We start from the raw sequence: 15,884 nt of genomic DNA, 5'->3' as shown, positions 1-15,884 counted from the left end.
ATTGTAATGTTCCCTTGCTAATCATTGCATATTTTATTCTTTTATACAGACATTTTTGTGTTGCTTCTTGTGTATAAAATTGATTTGCGATGCCTTTTGTAAATGCATTCCCTAACATGATAAAACCATGTATTTATCAAAACATGTATTCTATTTAATACAATTCAGTAACAATACCTAACAAATAACTAAGGTAGATATTTGAAACTAACAAATCAAGGTTTGTGATGATTGCACTTTATAAGGTTGTCTTTACATACTATCTGTTTAGGTTGTAGGTTGTCTGTTGATGGCACTGGGAGACATGTATAATACTTGCATGGTGAATTGAAAACAACCAAAATTATTATTTTACTTAATCAGAGAAATATACAGGAAATATTGTTGGATTTGTAGGTTGAATACAAATCTGACAACAACCCACAAACTTCCTTGGAATACATGATCATCTTAAAAGGAGATATTAAAAAATTCAAATAATGTTTATTACTGGAATGTCACTAGAACAATAAATCTCACAAAAAACTTGTGGTTTTTTTTTCTCTTGTGTCTTATGATTAAAAGGATGGCAATTTGATAATACAGATATACATGACGTTACATAGACAGTAGTAAATGAAATTTGAAAAATGTCTGTGGAAATGTGGGCAGTAGACAAGATTAGTTTAAACTGAGGGCATATTATACAAGCGAAGGGCATATATACCCAAAGCATCTGTGGGTTAAAGGAGTGGGATCAGCTCAAAAGATGTTTCTTCCCGAGAAACTGCACTTTTCTCTCGAAAGCCGTCGAGCGAATTGGAGCATTGATTTCATAAAAGGGATTCATAGCAAACTGGAAGAAAAACATAATTTTAATAAAATATAAAGATTCTGCATATTAAATAGCGAAGCTACTTACCTTAATATACAAGTCATACACATCATTAAAAAAGTTTTTGATTCCATCTTCTTGTCTTACATCATGGAGCATAATGAATCTTATATGTATAGTTAGTTAAAGAAAAGAGTAATGGTAACAAATTCATAATATGGAGATATCTTATTTAAGTTTCAGAAGGATATGTCCTGCGGTGACAAAGGCAGAGACGAACCACTCGTTGAATTTGTCCACAGTTTTTAAATACATGTTATTGGACAACCACATATTTTCATCCACTAAATCCAGAGCAGCGTGTGCAATAAACTGGTTCAGGTGTCGATGATCATCCTGTGAACAGTCACATCCACAAATGTTATACAAATCTTCAGATCATTGTGATCAACCTTCCATTTAGGAAATTAACCTGCTAAAAAATGTTAACTACACCTTTTAAATACTATTTAGCTTAGCTACTGTAAGGACAGGTTATGAGAAAGACTGGTTTGTGGGGTTTTTTCACAAAAATTGTACGATTCATGAGGAAAAGGGGAAGACAAAAGTGGAGTTCCAGAGAATAAAGGGATGGCTGACGAAAATACATTACTATCAACATTTCACTTGACAATGGTCACTGGAAATGTGTAGCGGCAATTATATATGGTAATAAAACGTGTTTATTTACGTGTAGTTGTAAATAAACACGTTTGTTTAGATACACAAGGGCAAAACAACGAGTTGGCAAGACCGAAGACAAAATTGCAGCATTGTGAAGTTTATACCTTTGACTCAGGCTTCCCAGCTGGCAGGAATTCCATCTCAAACACGGGGTTGTCATGATGCCCAACCATGACAAAATAAAAACTACCAGACATCTTTTATCCTGTAATCCTGAGCTTTAGCTGGAAGGAAATAATCATGATAATATTAGAAGGAAAGGAGAAGACTTTTGCTTATAGCGGCTAAGCTAGCAGCCGCTTTATCATAACTATCCGTGGTAATTCAAGCCGCGTCATGCGCTACTAGGAACATATTACACATCCACGCACTTCGTGCTTTTATAACTTCCTAAAATCAAAATTCTTATACAAAACGCAATCATGTTACAGTTCTTTTTTCACCATTTGTTTACCTGTCAAATGGTTCCTTGAGAAACGCTAAGTTGTCGCAAGATAATGACGTCAAAATAATAGCTCCATAAGAGCTAATAATAAATAAAAATGCAAGGTGGTAAAATATATACGCTGGTACAAAAATAACAGCACACACTAATGTAATCATATCTATGCATTTATGCACCGTGTCGTGCATCCAGCTTAAAAAGCCGCTGAAAAATCCAAAACAATGTGACATCATAACTAAGTGCCTGAAGCCAATTTTACGTTGACGGTTTAAATGAAGACACGCCTCTTCAGTGATCGTCACGGGGATTTGTTTGTAGCTGCTATAGTTTAGCTTGGCCGATGTGAAGTGGTCCTCCGCTTTGGAATATGTTTTAAATGATGTATTTTTGACCTGATATGATTGCATTAAATTGGACAAGGGATCGAATGAGGATGGACGCGGTGGCATGATTCGAATCTAACAAAATATCTGTTTTTTTAATCAACTTCTTAAGCAGGCAACAGTTATGTCTGCATCCAGGGAAGAAGCGCTGTCTCCCGACGAACTAAGAAAGAGACTTTATCAAACATTTAAAAGCAAAGGACTGCTTGATACATTAAAAGTAAGTCACATATTTTTCGCATCTCTATTTTCTGTGCTTTGTTAACTATTCGTCTCCTTTAGACGCAACTGAGGAATCAGCTGATCCAGGAATTAAAGCACCCACCTTTGACAGAGGGCAAGTCATCTGTTAAGAGTGATTCTGGTTTGGCCACAGTTTGTAACAGCATAGTGGCTGATTATCTACGAAACTCAGGTTATGAGTACAGCCTGTCTGTATTTAACCCAGAATGTGGTCTGAGCAAAGACAAGGTAAGTTCTGATTTGTTTTATCTGTTTATATAGCTTCCCGTTGATAGAGACTGGTGGACTCCCATAGTCTAAAAACTAGCTGAACAAAATATGGTAACACAAATTATAGTTTATAGTTAATATTGAGCACTTATGCCACCATAAACTTGTATAAACCTGTGGGAAGCACTCTATAATGAAGTCACTCATTGTATTTATGAAACTTTATAGATGCTTACAAAAGAAGATATTCTCCAGTTTGTGAAAATTGCTCCAGAGTCGTCTCTATACAAAGCACTGGTACGCTACTGAGTCTCTTTGAAAAGCTGAATATTTACTGTCAAATAGTAATACTAACAATATCATGTTTTTCAGTTGGCTCAAGAAAATTGTGATAAAAGTAAGAATCAATTTATAATTATTTACAGTATGTTGTAAACTGACCAGGCTTTGACCTTTTCCATCATACTTCCCAATCAGGTTTCCTAATGTCTCTCTTGACGCAGTTAAGCCACACTTCCACCCAAGAAGGCAATGATGTGGTCACTCAGACAACCAACATATCAAGCTATGGGGAATCACTAGGTTTACTTTTTATATGCCTTTTTTTATTTGTTATGCCAACATTAGTTTTTAATCAGTTTTTTTTTTCTCTTTGTTTTCCCAGTTGAAAAGATGAAAATGATTGACATGGAATATGACAAACATACTTGCAGAGGCAATACATTTTTCACTCTACAGTCTAAGCTGGATTCATATAAAAAAGAAATTGAAGAGCGGCTACAAGATGAAATGAAAATAAAGGTGCTTTTTACTCAATACTGCAATAATTTAGACTTACTTTAAATACATCTTTCAAGTGATGCTAAATGTATTATTTTTTATTTATCATCTTATCATTTGCTTCATAGTTGCAGCACTTTAAAGATGTTGAAGTTGCTAAAGTGAAGATGGAAGAACAAGCCAAATTTAACAAAGAAATGGTTAAACTCAAACATGAACTGGAGGAGACATATGAAATGAAGGCAAAAGCTCTCATGGAACGTGAAAAAAATGCAATTGTCCGGTTACAAAAACAGCAAGAGGTAAAGTAATACAACATTGTGCTTGCTAAATGTTGTAGCACTATTTTGATATATAATGCATTATTGTTAAAGATTGAAGAAAAAAATGTCTACATGCAAAGACAAGAAGTACTTAAGGAAATTGAAACCGTCCGGAACCGGGAGAGTGAGCTGAGGATCAGAATGGAGGCTTTTCAAAAGTAGCTACTCCTTTTTATTACTGTCTATCTTAGGTGATGAGCTATTGTAAGAAGATATTATGAGAAAAATGGGTTTGTGTTTTTTCACAGAAATTGTCAGATTCATGAGGAAAAAGTGAAGACCACAGTGGAGTTGCTGAGACGAAGGGAAGTGGCTGTGAAGACCTTGGAAGATACGCATGACCAAAGACTTAGAAATGAACTTTCTAGGTATGATATGTCATTTTGAAATTCTACTTGAATATTAAATCTATTTGAAAAAAACGTGTTTCAAAAAAAAAAGTCTTGTTTTTTATCAGATATCAACTTGAACTCAAGGAAGAATTTGTCAAGAGAACAGAAAAACTGACAGAAAATGAGACACGAAATAAAAGTATGTACAAATTATATTTTGTAAATTATAATTGAACTACTACTTGAACTATTTTTGGTCCATTTTTTTGTAGTGGAAACAGAGCGTCTTTTAAAGGAGTCAGCTGAGCTTGACGCCAAATTGGAAGAGCATGTTAGAGCATGTTCAGAGATCAAAGAGCTGAAGGTAAACACTATTATATCTAGTAATCAAATACTCATTAATTTTTCACATGTTGACTTAAGAATTATGCCCCACGGCATAAGATTAAGCAAATAATACAAATGCTCTTGTTCTTGTGGCACCATAGATGCAGCAAAATATATGTGTCTTATTAAGAATGTTAGGACAGACGATACCAACAGTATGGTGGATGATCTTATGTGTGGAACATCTCTGTTTCTGAACAGATTGAGCTTAACATGGCACAGCAGCAGCAGTCTATACTGACTGAACAAAAGGAGTTACTTAAAGAGAAGCTTGAAACCATGAATGACTACACAAGCCTTAAATCAGAGAGGGTGGAGCTACAGGGCCAGCTGCGACTGCTGGGCAAACAGCTGGAGGAGGCGCTGGAGGAGAACAGTCATCTGCGTGCGGGTAAGAGTCGCTTCATCCCAGGCATCAGCATACATATGATATAATAATTGTTTAATAACAATCTCCTCTCCTCTTGTGATGCCATTACATTATTGTATTTATTTATATTTGTGTTGTCATCATTCAAAGCAGGCTCTTTAACTGAACATTTAACATATTATCTATTCACTGTTTTCTGGGACAACGGTGCATTTTTTCCCTCAGTTGTCTTGCATCTCTGCTGCAAATTTGTATCTTGGCACAAGTCTCTAAATAAAAGCTAAGTGTTTGGATGAGGAAAGGGAAGCACACAGAGCAGATAGAGGCCTACTCTTCTATCTCTAAGGATACAGGAGCCTTACTGTACAAGGATGTGGCAGGGGACTTGTGCGCTTGTCTTTATCTAACCGCAGCTCACTGATGTTAAGGCACAAGGTCTGTGCAATACAAACCTGGATCCATACAGTGTTCAAAACCATCTTTAAAGTCAATCAGGCGTAATCAGATAAAAAGCAACAAGGGAAAGCTTAGAAAGTTTTAATTATATAATTAAAATTGAATTATAGCATAACAAACTGGATTGTTCAATTTCATCTTGATTAATATTGATCATAATAATCAATATCCATTTTTAATTATAATATGTAACAATATGAAAGCAAAAAAATTATAATAATTGATAAATCATCACAATGTTACATTCATTTTAAGATTAATGACCCACTTCTGATTTTAACCATAATCTGGCCTGATTTTGCACACAGATCTGCAGAGGATCCAGAGCGCTCGAAGACAGGCTGAAGAAGACTGGGACAAACAGAAACAGGTGCTGCAGGCTCAGCTCCAAAGTGAGGTCAGCATCAACACAATATCTGACTGTGGGAAAACAATGCTGTGAGCTAAACTCGGTGATGGCTTGCCTTGGAGAGCAATCATTTATGTATTTCCTTAATCTGCCTCTGAGGACCACCAATAAAACATTACTCACTGACAGTGTGTGTGTGTGTGTCTGTGCTTGTGTGTGTCTGTGTCTGTATCTGTGTGTATGTGTGTGTTCGCGTGCAGGTGGAGCACAGTGCTCAGCTCAGAGCACATCTGATGGAGTCTGAGGAGAAGGCCAAGTGGATGAACAACCATGTGGACGATATTAAGATGCAACTGCAGCAAACACAGCAAGGTACATTGTTTTATACAGCACTGTGCCAAACAGGTAAAAACTCATCAGCACTTTAACAAATACATTTTTACCGATTTAATTGAAAATGTAAGTAATGAAACAAGGAGTTTACTTTTAAGCCATTAGGTTAAACATGCTGAATAAAGGATTAGTTGTCATATATTTGTTTTTACAGATTTTATTGAGTTTAAGTTCAAGCAGCCCAACTCCATTTTCATTTACCTGTGCTTTGGCAGATAGAGGTAGAATTTTAGATTTTCTTATTTCCTGTGCCCTTTACAGTTACACATGACTATGGGACAACAAAGCATGGTATATTTCTTTTTTTCAAAGCACGTTGCATGGAATTGTGTTATTAGTGATAGCTTTATATTAGTTGTCATTACTTTTGCATCACATGACCCTATCAAAGATTAATATAAATCCTTGATAGCAGAATAAGATGGACAACAGTCTTTCTATTGTCTTTTCTATTCTCATGGTGGTTGGTTGTAGTGCCTATGTAGTGTTCATCTTTCCTTGCTCTTTTTTTTTTCTTTTCTCTACAATTCCTCCCCTAATGGCAGCTCTTGAAAATGAAGTGCTGCGTAATCCCAAGCCTTCTCTAGTTGACCGCTCTATTCTGGAGATCTGCTCTGACCACCTGGTTCCTCCTGACATCTATGTGGACAGAACCGTACTGAAGAACACAGCGCATTATGATTTGTCTAAAGCAGATGGATCCTTGCATGGAGACACCTGGGCCAACGCATTAGAATCTGACATGGATCTTATTGCTGATGCTAAAGCCCGAATGCTGGAGTTACAGAGAGAAGCTGAGACTATTGAGGAAGCCTATAGGAACTACCAGCAGAGGGCAGTGGTGTCCAACATCTCACACATGCTCATCCGGAGACCACTTTCCCCACAGTATCCTGCTCCTCGCGCAGACTCCCCACTGAGACGGCCACACAGAATGGTCTCTCCCAAAGCTACTAGGACCCCCTCTGTAACATCATATGACACCAGAAAACCCTCTGAAATTCAACCTAAAGTGACGTTTTTAGAAAATCCTGCCGGGACTCTACCTTCAGGGTTTTTAGCTGGTCATGATGCACATCAATTGACTGAGACCTTATATGAAAGAGACCAACACTTTGGGGATGTAAGGCCCATTCCAGCAAGACGCACATCTCTTCCTCAAGAATCACCCACAAGAAATAACAGTCAAAAAGTAACTGAAGGTAAAAACACATATATAACCATACTTTTTTTTACAGTATGAGTTGTAGACAAATAGAGGAAGGCCATAACCATGTTGGGAAAAAATGTAGTTTACTGACAAATGTTAAAAAATTTTGAATAATTATTTTATTGTATCAGGCCCACTGACAGCCTTAGTAGAGGATGCACTACTCTCAAATCCAAAAGCTGTTCCTTCTGATGACTTCCTCTCTGAACTCAGTCCACCTCTCAGCCCTCAGCTCAGGAGCACAGCACGAGATACAGCCAGGTGAAAGTTTTTTTTGTTTTGTTTCAGGTTAGGATATTCCAAAAAGTGCATGTATTTTGATAGTGACTAATCTATGCCTTTTCTTCACAAGCCCACCAAAACCGAAGCCTGCTTTCTCCAGCTCAGAGTCCTCTCCTCAGCCAGAAAAAATCACCCTGGAGGATCTCACAGAGCCACTGCCAGGTAACCATGTGCTAGTAATTCTTTATTAATATTTTAACAACATGCTGATAATATGTGTTGCCTCAAAGCTATTATTAAAGCTGTTGAAAATTAAATAAGTCTCCAGGTTTTGTGAAGCAGAACAAGCGCCCATGTCATTAAAAAAAATTATTACTTTTATTTTTTCATTTACACTATTTGTAATTTATTTTAGGTGTGTAATATTACCACAACAAAAAAGTTATTCTAGTAGTTTTTAGGCCTGTTGCTTTTTAATGAGTGTGTGACTGGCCTCCAAAGTGTCCTTTCAGTGGACTCGCACAATGGCGAAGATGAAGAGCCACTGATTATGTATTCTGTGGCACTCCTCTGGCCCCGGTGCATTATGGTCCGGCATAAAAGCTCTCTTTGTGCCCGTCCCCCTCCAGAGCAGAGCCACATTCCAGAGCTTCTCCTGGACACTGGCGTCCCAGAAGGCCTCACTGTCCCGCGCCTACAGAGTCCACAACATCTACAGCAAAACCCACCACCAGCCACACAGAGTCCTGAGGGTGAGACCCCATTGTTGGAGAATGAATTCTCTACATTTACAAGCAATATTTATTTTATTTTTTTTTTGTGACCTCAACAAAAACTCATTTTAAATCAGCTTTAAATTACTATATCTGATCTTCTTCAAATTTACATTAAGTACACCTTATGAAATGTTGTTGGTGAAGTTCACATTCACACAGTTCTTATAAAATAATTTTGAGGAAACATTTTGAACAAACAGAACAGTCATTTTAAGGAAAAAAAAATATTTGTACTAGTAACTCTGAACTTGTCAGTGTAATAAAACATGGTGCAGTAACTCTTAACATAACATAAACATTATTTTTGCTCTCCACCAGTTCCTCACTTATGACTCACTCATGCCCAGCAGCAATATGAAAGAGAGAGATTTAAGGAGAAATTGCCTTTAGATTAAGAGGAGAGGTAGAGCGCTTCACTGGGTCATAAAAAATATATATCTTTAAATCACTGTACAGGTGCTTTGCAAGGGTTAAGTTCAAATCTCAGCAGAATGTGGCTCTTGCTTGATAATGTAAAAATGGGCAAGGTATAAACCCGAGGCACACCAACTGAAAATATTAAAGGCCATTTATTTCTTGGGGAATGACACCGGTGTGTTTCAACCAGCTAGATGGTTTTTGTCAGGGGATAAGTTTTTTGAAGATTTTATGTTGCTAAATGTCTTTTGTATTTTATTTTTTTTTTAGATTTGCAATCCTCATGTAAACCTTCAGTGGCGGAGCAGGAGGATGACAGGGAACAAACATGGGAAAGAGAAAGAAAGGAAAGACAAGAACAAAGACTGAGAGAGCAAGAAGAGGCCAGAGAGAGGGAGCTGCAAGAACTGGAGCGACTAGAGAAAGAACATGCAAGTTTACTTTTTACATACTGAATAATTAAAAGTCTTACTGCACAGTTTGCGATAGTACGACTTTGTTCTTTCAGCTCTTGCAAGAGGAAGACCGGGCAGCAACAGACGAGGAGGTAATACGGAATGAAAACTGTGAGAGACAAGAGGAGCAAGAAGCAAAGGATGATGGGAATGAGTCTAAACCTGAAGAGAATCCCCTGGAAAAGTACATGAAGATGGTTCTGGAAGCAAGAGAGAAGCAACAACAGGCAGTTAGTAAAGATAGGAATATATACAATAAATTAACCTGATAACTGGTTAAAGCTAATGGGAATTTTGTTCTAATTTAGAGTCCTGAAGAAGAAGAAGCCAAGCCCCTAAGCTTTGAGGATAAAAGTCTGTCAGAAGCAAAAGATGAAAGGTAACTGCAAATCAACTTTTTTTTTTTCATTCAGTAAAATATACTACAGTATACTACCATATACTATATAAAAAAAGACTTAAAATAACAGGCCATATCTTCAAAATTTTCAAATTTTTTGTCTTTTTCTTAGCATTGCAGCAGATTCTCACAAGGATGAAGATGATGATTTCTGGTAGTATTTTTTTAAGGGTTGTAATTTTAGAATGTTGTTTTTTTTTTAAATATTAATTGCACATTGGTACTTTGCTATATAACTGATGTATAAAAAGAATAAACACAAGACACATGATTTTTCCTTTGTTTTTTTTTTATTTTCATACAAAATGGTGGACATTTTTCAAACATTTATTCAGTCATAATTGCCTTAGGATTGGGTCTGCCTAGTGATTGGACAGCAGCCTTTCCTTTGGTTTATTCAACAAGATGCAGAGCAGGGGTCAAAACAGTTTATTTATGCTACATAGTGTAGGTAGCCAAGCATGAAAGGCAATGGCATTTTTACTTTGGCTAAAATAATCATGGAGACTGAATCATGAAATGTCAATTATACTATCACAAAAAATTAAGATTAATATGTTCATAAATGTAGATTGTGTAAAAAAGCGTTTTTAGATACAACAATCAAAACCAAAAAACGGTAAGCATAGTCAAATACTGGAGCCAGTACTGTATATAACTGCTGTTAAGTCTGTAAAGGAAAAAAATATGCTAGAAAGAGGTTCTATTTTTGCATCTGCCTAGTAACAAAATACCAGCATAAGGGCTTTAAACATTTCATCATGATTTATTTAGAAAACAAAACTTTACAATAAAAGAACAGCAACATTATACTTGATTAACTCTAAATGTTATATAGTCTATAGTACCAAAGAAAATAAATGAATTCATTAGATGAATAAGTCACATATACTAGAGAAAGTACTTTTTACAAGTCAAAAAAGTCAAAACAATTAAAATTCTATATACATGTTAAATCAGCCAGTCCCAATTTGTTATACTGAAGAGGTGTATCTGTGTTGTACCCAACATTTTTGAACTGGTGTAAATGTTGATCATAGGCTCTTCTGCACACCTGAGGTAGGAGTTTTCAGGTCACAGGAACAAGTTTTAAATCGTTCAAATACTGTGTCTCCTCAGCTGCACCGTCAGTCACAAATGATCCTGTTGCCATTGTATGTAAATTACTATAAGGCTTATTTACTTGAACGTTGGCCTCCACAGATCACGCAAACATTGTAAAATTATTTGTAATAACTGCTTGTGAACTTCATCAATGATTTTGTAAAGATGACAAAATTAGAGCTTCATTTGAAAATGGAAAAACCCAGCCAATATCTCACAGTTCCACCTGCATGTTTTGGGTGTTAGTGCAGAAAAAGCATATTAGTTTGTTAGAAGCCTGATTAGTGCAGTGTCAGGCTGCTGGCAGATAATTCAGCATTGGTCCAAACAGGCCACCATACTTGGCTGTTAGTGCCTCATTGTGTGTGTCTGAAGTGTGACCGCAGTGTGTAATATCCTTATGTGTAGGAATTGAGGCATTCCTTGGAGCGTGACGTGATGTCCTGCAGCTCGCGCTCCTCCTTCAGTTTGATGTCTTGGTAGGCATGCATGTGACTGGCGTCCTTAAGGTAGGCCCAGTTTGCAGAGAGAATCATGAGGAAGTGGATCTGGAAGAGAGGGTGAAGGTGGATGGCGGTGAGCATGTCAGAGATGCAAAGCAAGCTATAGAGGTCAAAGCTACAAATATTAGACATACACACAAGTCAATAAACATTGTAGTTACAGAGTTACAGTGCAAGGTAAATATGGAAGTTTTTTGAACGGTGTATTAGCCATATTATATGAATCATTACTGTAGCTCAATATAGAGTACACACATGTTTTGTGTTATCATTTGCCAATTCTAAAATGTATTAGATCAAAATAAAAGCCAAAAAATATGGCATCACTGATCACTGACTATGAATACGTTTTAGTTTTTTACCAAGAATTTAGTGACCAGTGACATTTTTATTATGTAATGTAATGTTGCTTTTTACAAATGCATTCATTTAATGTAAAACATACAAAAAACTTCCATCACTAATAGTGGAGTTACGATGGATTTATATAATCTTAAATATAAATAAGAGGTTTTAGGTTATTGGGGGATGAGATAGGACAGCAGAGACGTCACATGCAAGTGCCAAAGGTTAGTGCAAAGCCAAGACCCATGACTGTCCCTGTGGAAAATAAATCAACCAAGTGGGAAAATTTTGTAAACAAAGATTGTTTATTTTATACCGAAAGTAATCGCTACAGTCCAAAACTTAGGAGAAAATTAAATATATGAAAAATTGAGTATAAGAAACTAAAACACATCAAAAGCATCTGGAATATTAAGCATGCAGGCTCAGTGTTAAGAAAAAACAAAATGGCTCTTTTATGGCACTTGGGAAAAAGAATAGAAAACAGACTTCATAGCCAAGGCCTGTCAGCATCAGCACTCGTTCAACTGAATATATGTACTTCATCTAAAAGAACTGTATTATCAAACATGGAATGAAAAAAGGCTTATGGCCCCATTGGGATCGATGGGTACAGGCCTAAACCTTCAGAGTGCTATTTATGCATCTAATAATACACATACGGTCGATACTACTCATGGATTTAACACCTTAAGTTCAAAACAAAAAATACTGATGTTTTGTAACACTTCATGGCATCAACAATAATACTCAACAGTTGACAGTTGTAAGAAATTAAGAGAAATCTGTCTTAAAATATTTTTGATTTGAAGTAATAAGATCTTCGAATCAGTTTGACCTATGATAATGTGTGAATTAAGTGAAATTTCGATTCGACTCTCTAGCTGTCCCCTCAAATCCTGCAATACTTCTGCGAGTGCCAGAAAAAGCAAAAAACAAAATAAAAAAATCAGACATTGCTGAAAAATCACCCTTGGACGTCCCTGGATGCTAAAGAACGCAACAATCAGCTATTTACACTTGTGATCACTAATATTTCCTATTCTGATTTTGTTAAGTTCAAATGTTGTCAGTGACTAATCAGTACAGCTTTCAAATATATGGAGCACTGTTTAAAACTTAGTGCAGCAATCTTCTCGACTCTTAAACTTCAAAACGGCAAAGTTATAAGTGGTAGCCATCATGTAGATCAGCTGGTGGAAAAGAACAGAGAGGTATGGTGAGAGATCATGCCGCCCACTTCCTGGTTATTGGACATGTGACAAATCAGCAAAGACAGTTTTCCAGCAGTCAAAGGCAGTAATCAAGTATAATTTAAACTGATTTTGTTTTGTTTTACACTAAGAGACTAAAAGCAACTACACTATGATATAATGAAAAGCAAATGAAGTTGACATTTGTTCTTGTCAGTGAACAAAAATGGTAGAGAAGGGTTCACAGCACACAAGACTAACTAAAATACAGATTTAAAGGGCCCATGTTACGCTATTTTATAATCTATGTTATAGTGTTGCTTCCTCATCAAAAACATACCTGGAGTTTTTGTTTCATTCACACATTTAAACACACAAACTCTGCATATTTAGTTCCACCTTGTGAGGTCATGTGGTAATACAGGAAGTGCTCCACTGTGCTTTTAAACTCCATACACCTTCACTTGAGTCATTTGGATTATTTCAGCCCTGGAATTGCCAATCGCTACTAGGGGTGTGCAAAAATATCGAAATATCAATATATCGTATTGTTTAATGTGATGATACAGTATCAATATTGTGGGCTGCTGTATCGATATATCAGCATGAGTATTTTTTTGGTATATTTTACTAAATTATTTTGCTACAGAGCTACAGATTTGTTGCTTGTTCAGTGAAAAGAAACTTGTTTATGCAACAGATTTGACATATTCACTGTTTTGTGATTATTAAAATGGGTGTGTTTGATATGAACTTTGCACAAGAAGTGGTTTAACGAAGACTTTTAGTATCACAGCCATCATTTAGCCTTTGGTTTTATTGAACGGTATGGAATTGATTTGAAATATATATTCTATTGAATCAAAAGTGCATTGAATCGAGGTATGTATCATATCGGCAACTTCTTAATGATGCCCAGACCTAATCTCTACTGAAGGTTGCTGTTAACTTGAAAACTACCGCTTCATGAAATCACAAAGTTGAACAGAGCATTTTGAGCTTTGGCAACTTAGACAGAATGATAATAAAGGATTACTCAAATGTGTGAATGAAGGTATGTTTTTGATGAGGTAACATGGCAAAAAGCTCACAAGAGTCAATTTTGCATAATATGGGACCTTTAATACTTGGAATATTGTGGAAAATATGCCAGTAATTCATTGTGTGCCTTCATGTGTAAGCCATAAGGAATTTGCAATTTTAATAAAAGTTTAATTTATGTTATTTTCCACAATACTTTAATGTAATCTATTGAATGTATGCCTGTAAAATATATGGATGCAATGAATGAAAATGCATTTTAGAAACTTTATTTTGGTCACTTACCAGAGCAATGACAGTGGCTCCTGCTCCAGCACATGCAACAATGTACAAGTGATAGGATAGGTAGAACTGTAGAGGGAAGAAAACAGACATTTGTGTTAAAAAATATTATTATTATTATTACTATTTTCTTACAGACGTCTTAACAAGAAGCAGCATTACCTCGCTGGAATTGCAGATGTCTCCTAGTGTAGATCCACAAGCCTTTCCTGGTGTGGCATTCCATGGAATAATACCTGGAAGAAACAAATGATAAGGTTAAAGGTGCTCTGCGCAACTTAAAAAAAAAAAAAAAATCACTACGGGTGCTTCTACTGCTCAAAAATGTAGGGGCGACTCTCCACAGAACTGAGATCAGTTGGCGAACCCTCCACTAGAAATGTTATGTTTGTGGCTACGTTTATATGACGACGTTCTGAACAGAAGACGCAAAAGTGGCATCGCGTCTTCACTTTTTATCCTGCGTTTAAGATGTGTTTTCAGGAGGAAATCTGCGTGCATACAGTGACGCAAAAGTGTGTGGAATTCGATTGGGCATGCATGCCAGGTGGCGACGCTAGGTGGTGATGTATGTGACGTAAACGTGTATGCGACAGATCTGATCAGAGTTTTGCGTCTTGGGCAGTGACGACGGAGCGTATTAAATTTTTCCGCTCTGGAGGGTGATTTCAAATTTTTGCGTTTTTAAGCCCCAGAAATGCCATCACCGTCTTAACGAAAGGCACTTCCGATAAAATATTTTGTCGTTTTTACCCGCAAGCGTTTTCATGTAAACAGGCCTTGTACCTCTCCACCCCTTAGCTTCATGAGTCAAATCTGATTACTGACTTGACAGACCAACTTGTGTTTACATTCAGCCACAAACTCAATAAACAAAAAGTGGTTTCTTAATATGAGCTCATTAGCCTTGAAATCTGAGGTTTTATGGCAGACAATATGGACCTCATCTGGATGCTAATACTTATGAATGACATGATCTTTATGAATTCCATTTCTGTGGTTATTTAGTTCGTCAGTAGTGGTCAGAGTTTCAAATATTGCAAAACAGTTCAATTATGCCACAACTTACGGTCTAAGAAGGGGTGTGCAGAAATATCAATATATCGTGATACTAAATTTGGTAATATAGTATTGTTATCATAGGCTGCTGTTTTGATATATCTGCAACAGCATTTTTTTTTTATCTTTTAGCTTTTATCTTTGATTTTTTTTGTAATCGCAAGACTTATTTAATGGAAGGAAACTTGTTTGTGAATTACATTTGACATATTCACTGTTAGGATGATTTAAAGTTTCTAAAGTGCTGCACAATACAGATAAAGCAATACAATGTTAATATAAAATAAAGATCTATTTACCTCCACTACTCCTAATTAAGACAAAAAAAAACAACTAGTAAAATCAAATAAGAAAGCCAAGTATCATGCGTTGAATCGTAGGGAACCCCATGACTCCCAGCCCTACGTCTTACCATACTGACGGACATCGACACAGATGGAATCAATGCTGGTGAGGTTTGCCATAGGGGACTTCATGGTGTTGCAGGTGTACCACATATTGTAGAAGAGAAAAACTGGCACCGCAGAGAAGCCAAAGACGCCGAGCCAGGCCACACCCAGAATGTATGTGAGGAAGACAAACTGAGGACACAGGCACACAATTCATATTTAAAAGGCCTTATATTACGCTAAATTGATTTTTGTGAGCTTTAAGACAGGTTATAATGTT

General features: G+C 36.5%; 3 protein-coding genes across 4 annotated transcripts in view; 1 reads left to right on the top strand and 2 right to left on the bottom strand.

The window, feature by feature from the left end:
- Positions 1–461: 461 nt before the first annotated feature.
- On the bottom strand, positions 462–2,149 carry trappc2 (trafficking protein particle complex subunit 2). The gene is made up of 5 exons (XM_055153579.1): positions 1,992–2,149; positions 1,642–1,761; positions 1,068–1,210; positions 902–989; positions 462–835 (listed from the first exon to the last, which is right to left on the bottom strand). Exons 2-5 carry the CDS (start codon positions 1,732–1,734, stop codon positions 737–739), a joined length of 423 nt encoding a protein of 140 aa, XP_055009554.1. The 5' UTR covers positions 1,735–1,761; positions 1,992–2,149; the 3' UTR covers positions 462–736.
- Positions 2,150–2,267: 118 nt separating this feature from the next.
- ofd1 (OFD1 centriole and centriolar satellite protein) lies at positions 2,268–9,959 on the top strand. The gene is made up of 22 exons (XM_020939151.2): positions 2,268–2,585; positions 2,648–2,836; positions 3,047–3,115; positions 3,191–3,215; positions 3,296–3,400; positions 3,483–3,619; positions 3,727–3,900; positions 3,973–4,079; positions 4,170–4,289; positions 4,379–4,452; positions 4,526–4,617; positions 4,842–5,031; positions 5,775–5,863; positions 6,076–6,187; positions 6,754–7,410; positions 7,550–7,679; positions 7,771–7,862; positions 8,270–8,392; positions 9,104–9,264; positions 9,342–9,518; positions 9,597–9,667; positions 9,801–9,959. The coding sequence occupies exons 1-22, from the start codon at positions 2,490–2,492 to the stop codon at positions 9,844–9,846; spliced, it is 3,036 nt and encodes a 1,011-aa protein (XP_020794810.2). The 5' UTR covers positions 2,268–2,489; the 3' UTR covers positions 9,847–9,959.
- Positions 9,960–10,007: 48 nt separating this feature from the next.
- gpm6bb (glycoprotein M6Bb) overlaps positions 10,008–15,884 on the bottom strand; it is a 37,418-nt gene continuing 31,541 nt past the window's right edge. The window contains exons 4-7 of one of the 2 annotated variants that reach the window (XM_020939098.2): positions 15,628–15,796; positions 14,319–14,392; positions 14,160–14,225; positions 10,008–11,340 (exon numbers count right to left, since the gene is read on the bottom strand). In XM_020939098.2, the coding sequence (XP_020794757.1) occupies positions 11,191–11,340; positions 14,160–14,225; positions 14,319–14,392; positions 15,628–15,796 (459 nt within the window). In that variant the 3' untranslated portion in view covers positions 10,008–11,190. Of the gene's footprint in view, positions 11,341–11,926; positions 12,834–14,159; positions 14,226–14,318; positions 14,393–15,627; positions 15,797–15,884 lie in introns of those variants that run through there. The other variant, XM_020939099.2, reaches the window with a different exon arrangement.

The sequence above is a fragment of the Boleophthalmus pectinirostris genome, unplaced genomic scaffold, assembly GCF_026225935.1.
Source record: "Boleophthalmus pectinirostris isolate CB_2022bp ecotype Guang Dong unplaced genomic scaffold, ASM2622593v1 HiC_scaffold_1, whole genome shotgun sequence".
In the NCBI taxonomy this organism is placed as follows: domain Eukaryota; kingdom Metazoa; phylum Chordata; class Actinopteri; order Gobiiformes; family Gobiidae; genus Boleophthalmus; species Boleophthalmus pectinirostris.
Note: the sequence above shows the minus strand (reverse complement) of the source record. Positions and strands in the feature narration are given on the sequence as shown.

What these genes read in the sequence shown, in the direction of transcription:
- ofd1 (XM_020939151.2), top strand. Translation starts at nt 2,490, where the DNA reads ATGTCTGCATCCAGGGAAGAAGCGCTGTCTCCCGACGAACTAAGAAAG. An exon ending in AGAATGGAGGCTTTTCAAAA is followed by an intron (nt 4,080 to 4,169) that starts GTAGCTACTCCT and finishes GTTTTTTCACAG; the next exon opens with AAATTGTCAGATTCATGAGG. An exon ending in ACAGCACGAGATACAGCCAG is followed by an intron (nt 7,680 to 7,770) that starts GTGAAAGTTTTT and finishes TTTCTTCACAAG; the next exon opens with CCCACCAAAACCGAAGCCTG.
- trappc2 (XM_055153579.1), bottom strand. Translation starts at nt 1,734, where the DNA reads ATGTCTGGTAGTTTTTATTTTGTCATGGTTGGGCATCATGACAACCCC. An exon ending in TCTGCCTTTGTCACCGCAGG is followed by an intron (nt 990 to 1,067) that starts ACATATCCTTCT and finishes TTAACTAACTAT; the next exon opens with ACATATAAGATTCATTATGC. An exon ending in TGTATGACTTGTATATTAAG is followed by an intron (nt 836 to 901) that starts GTAAGTAGCTTC and finishes TTTTTCTTCCAG; the next exon opens with TTTGCTATGAATCCCTTTTA.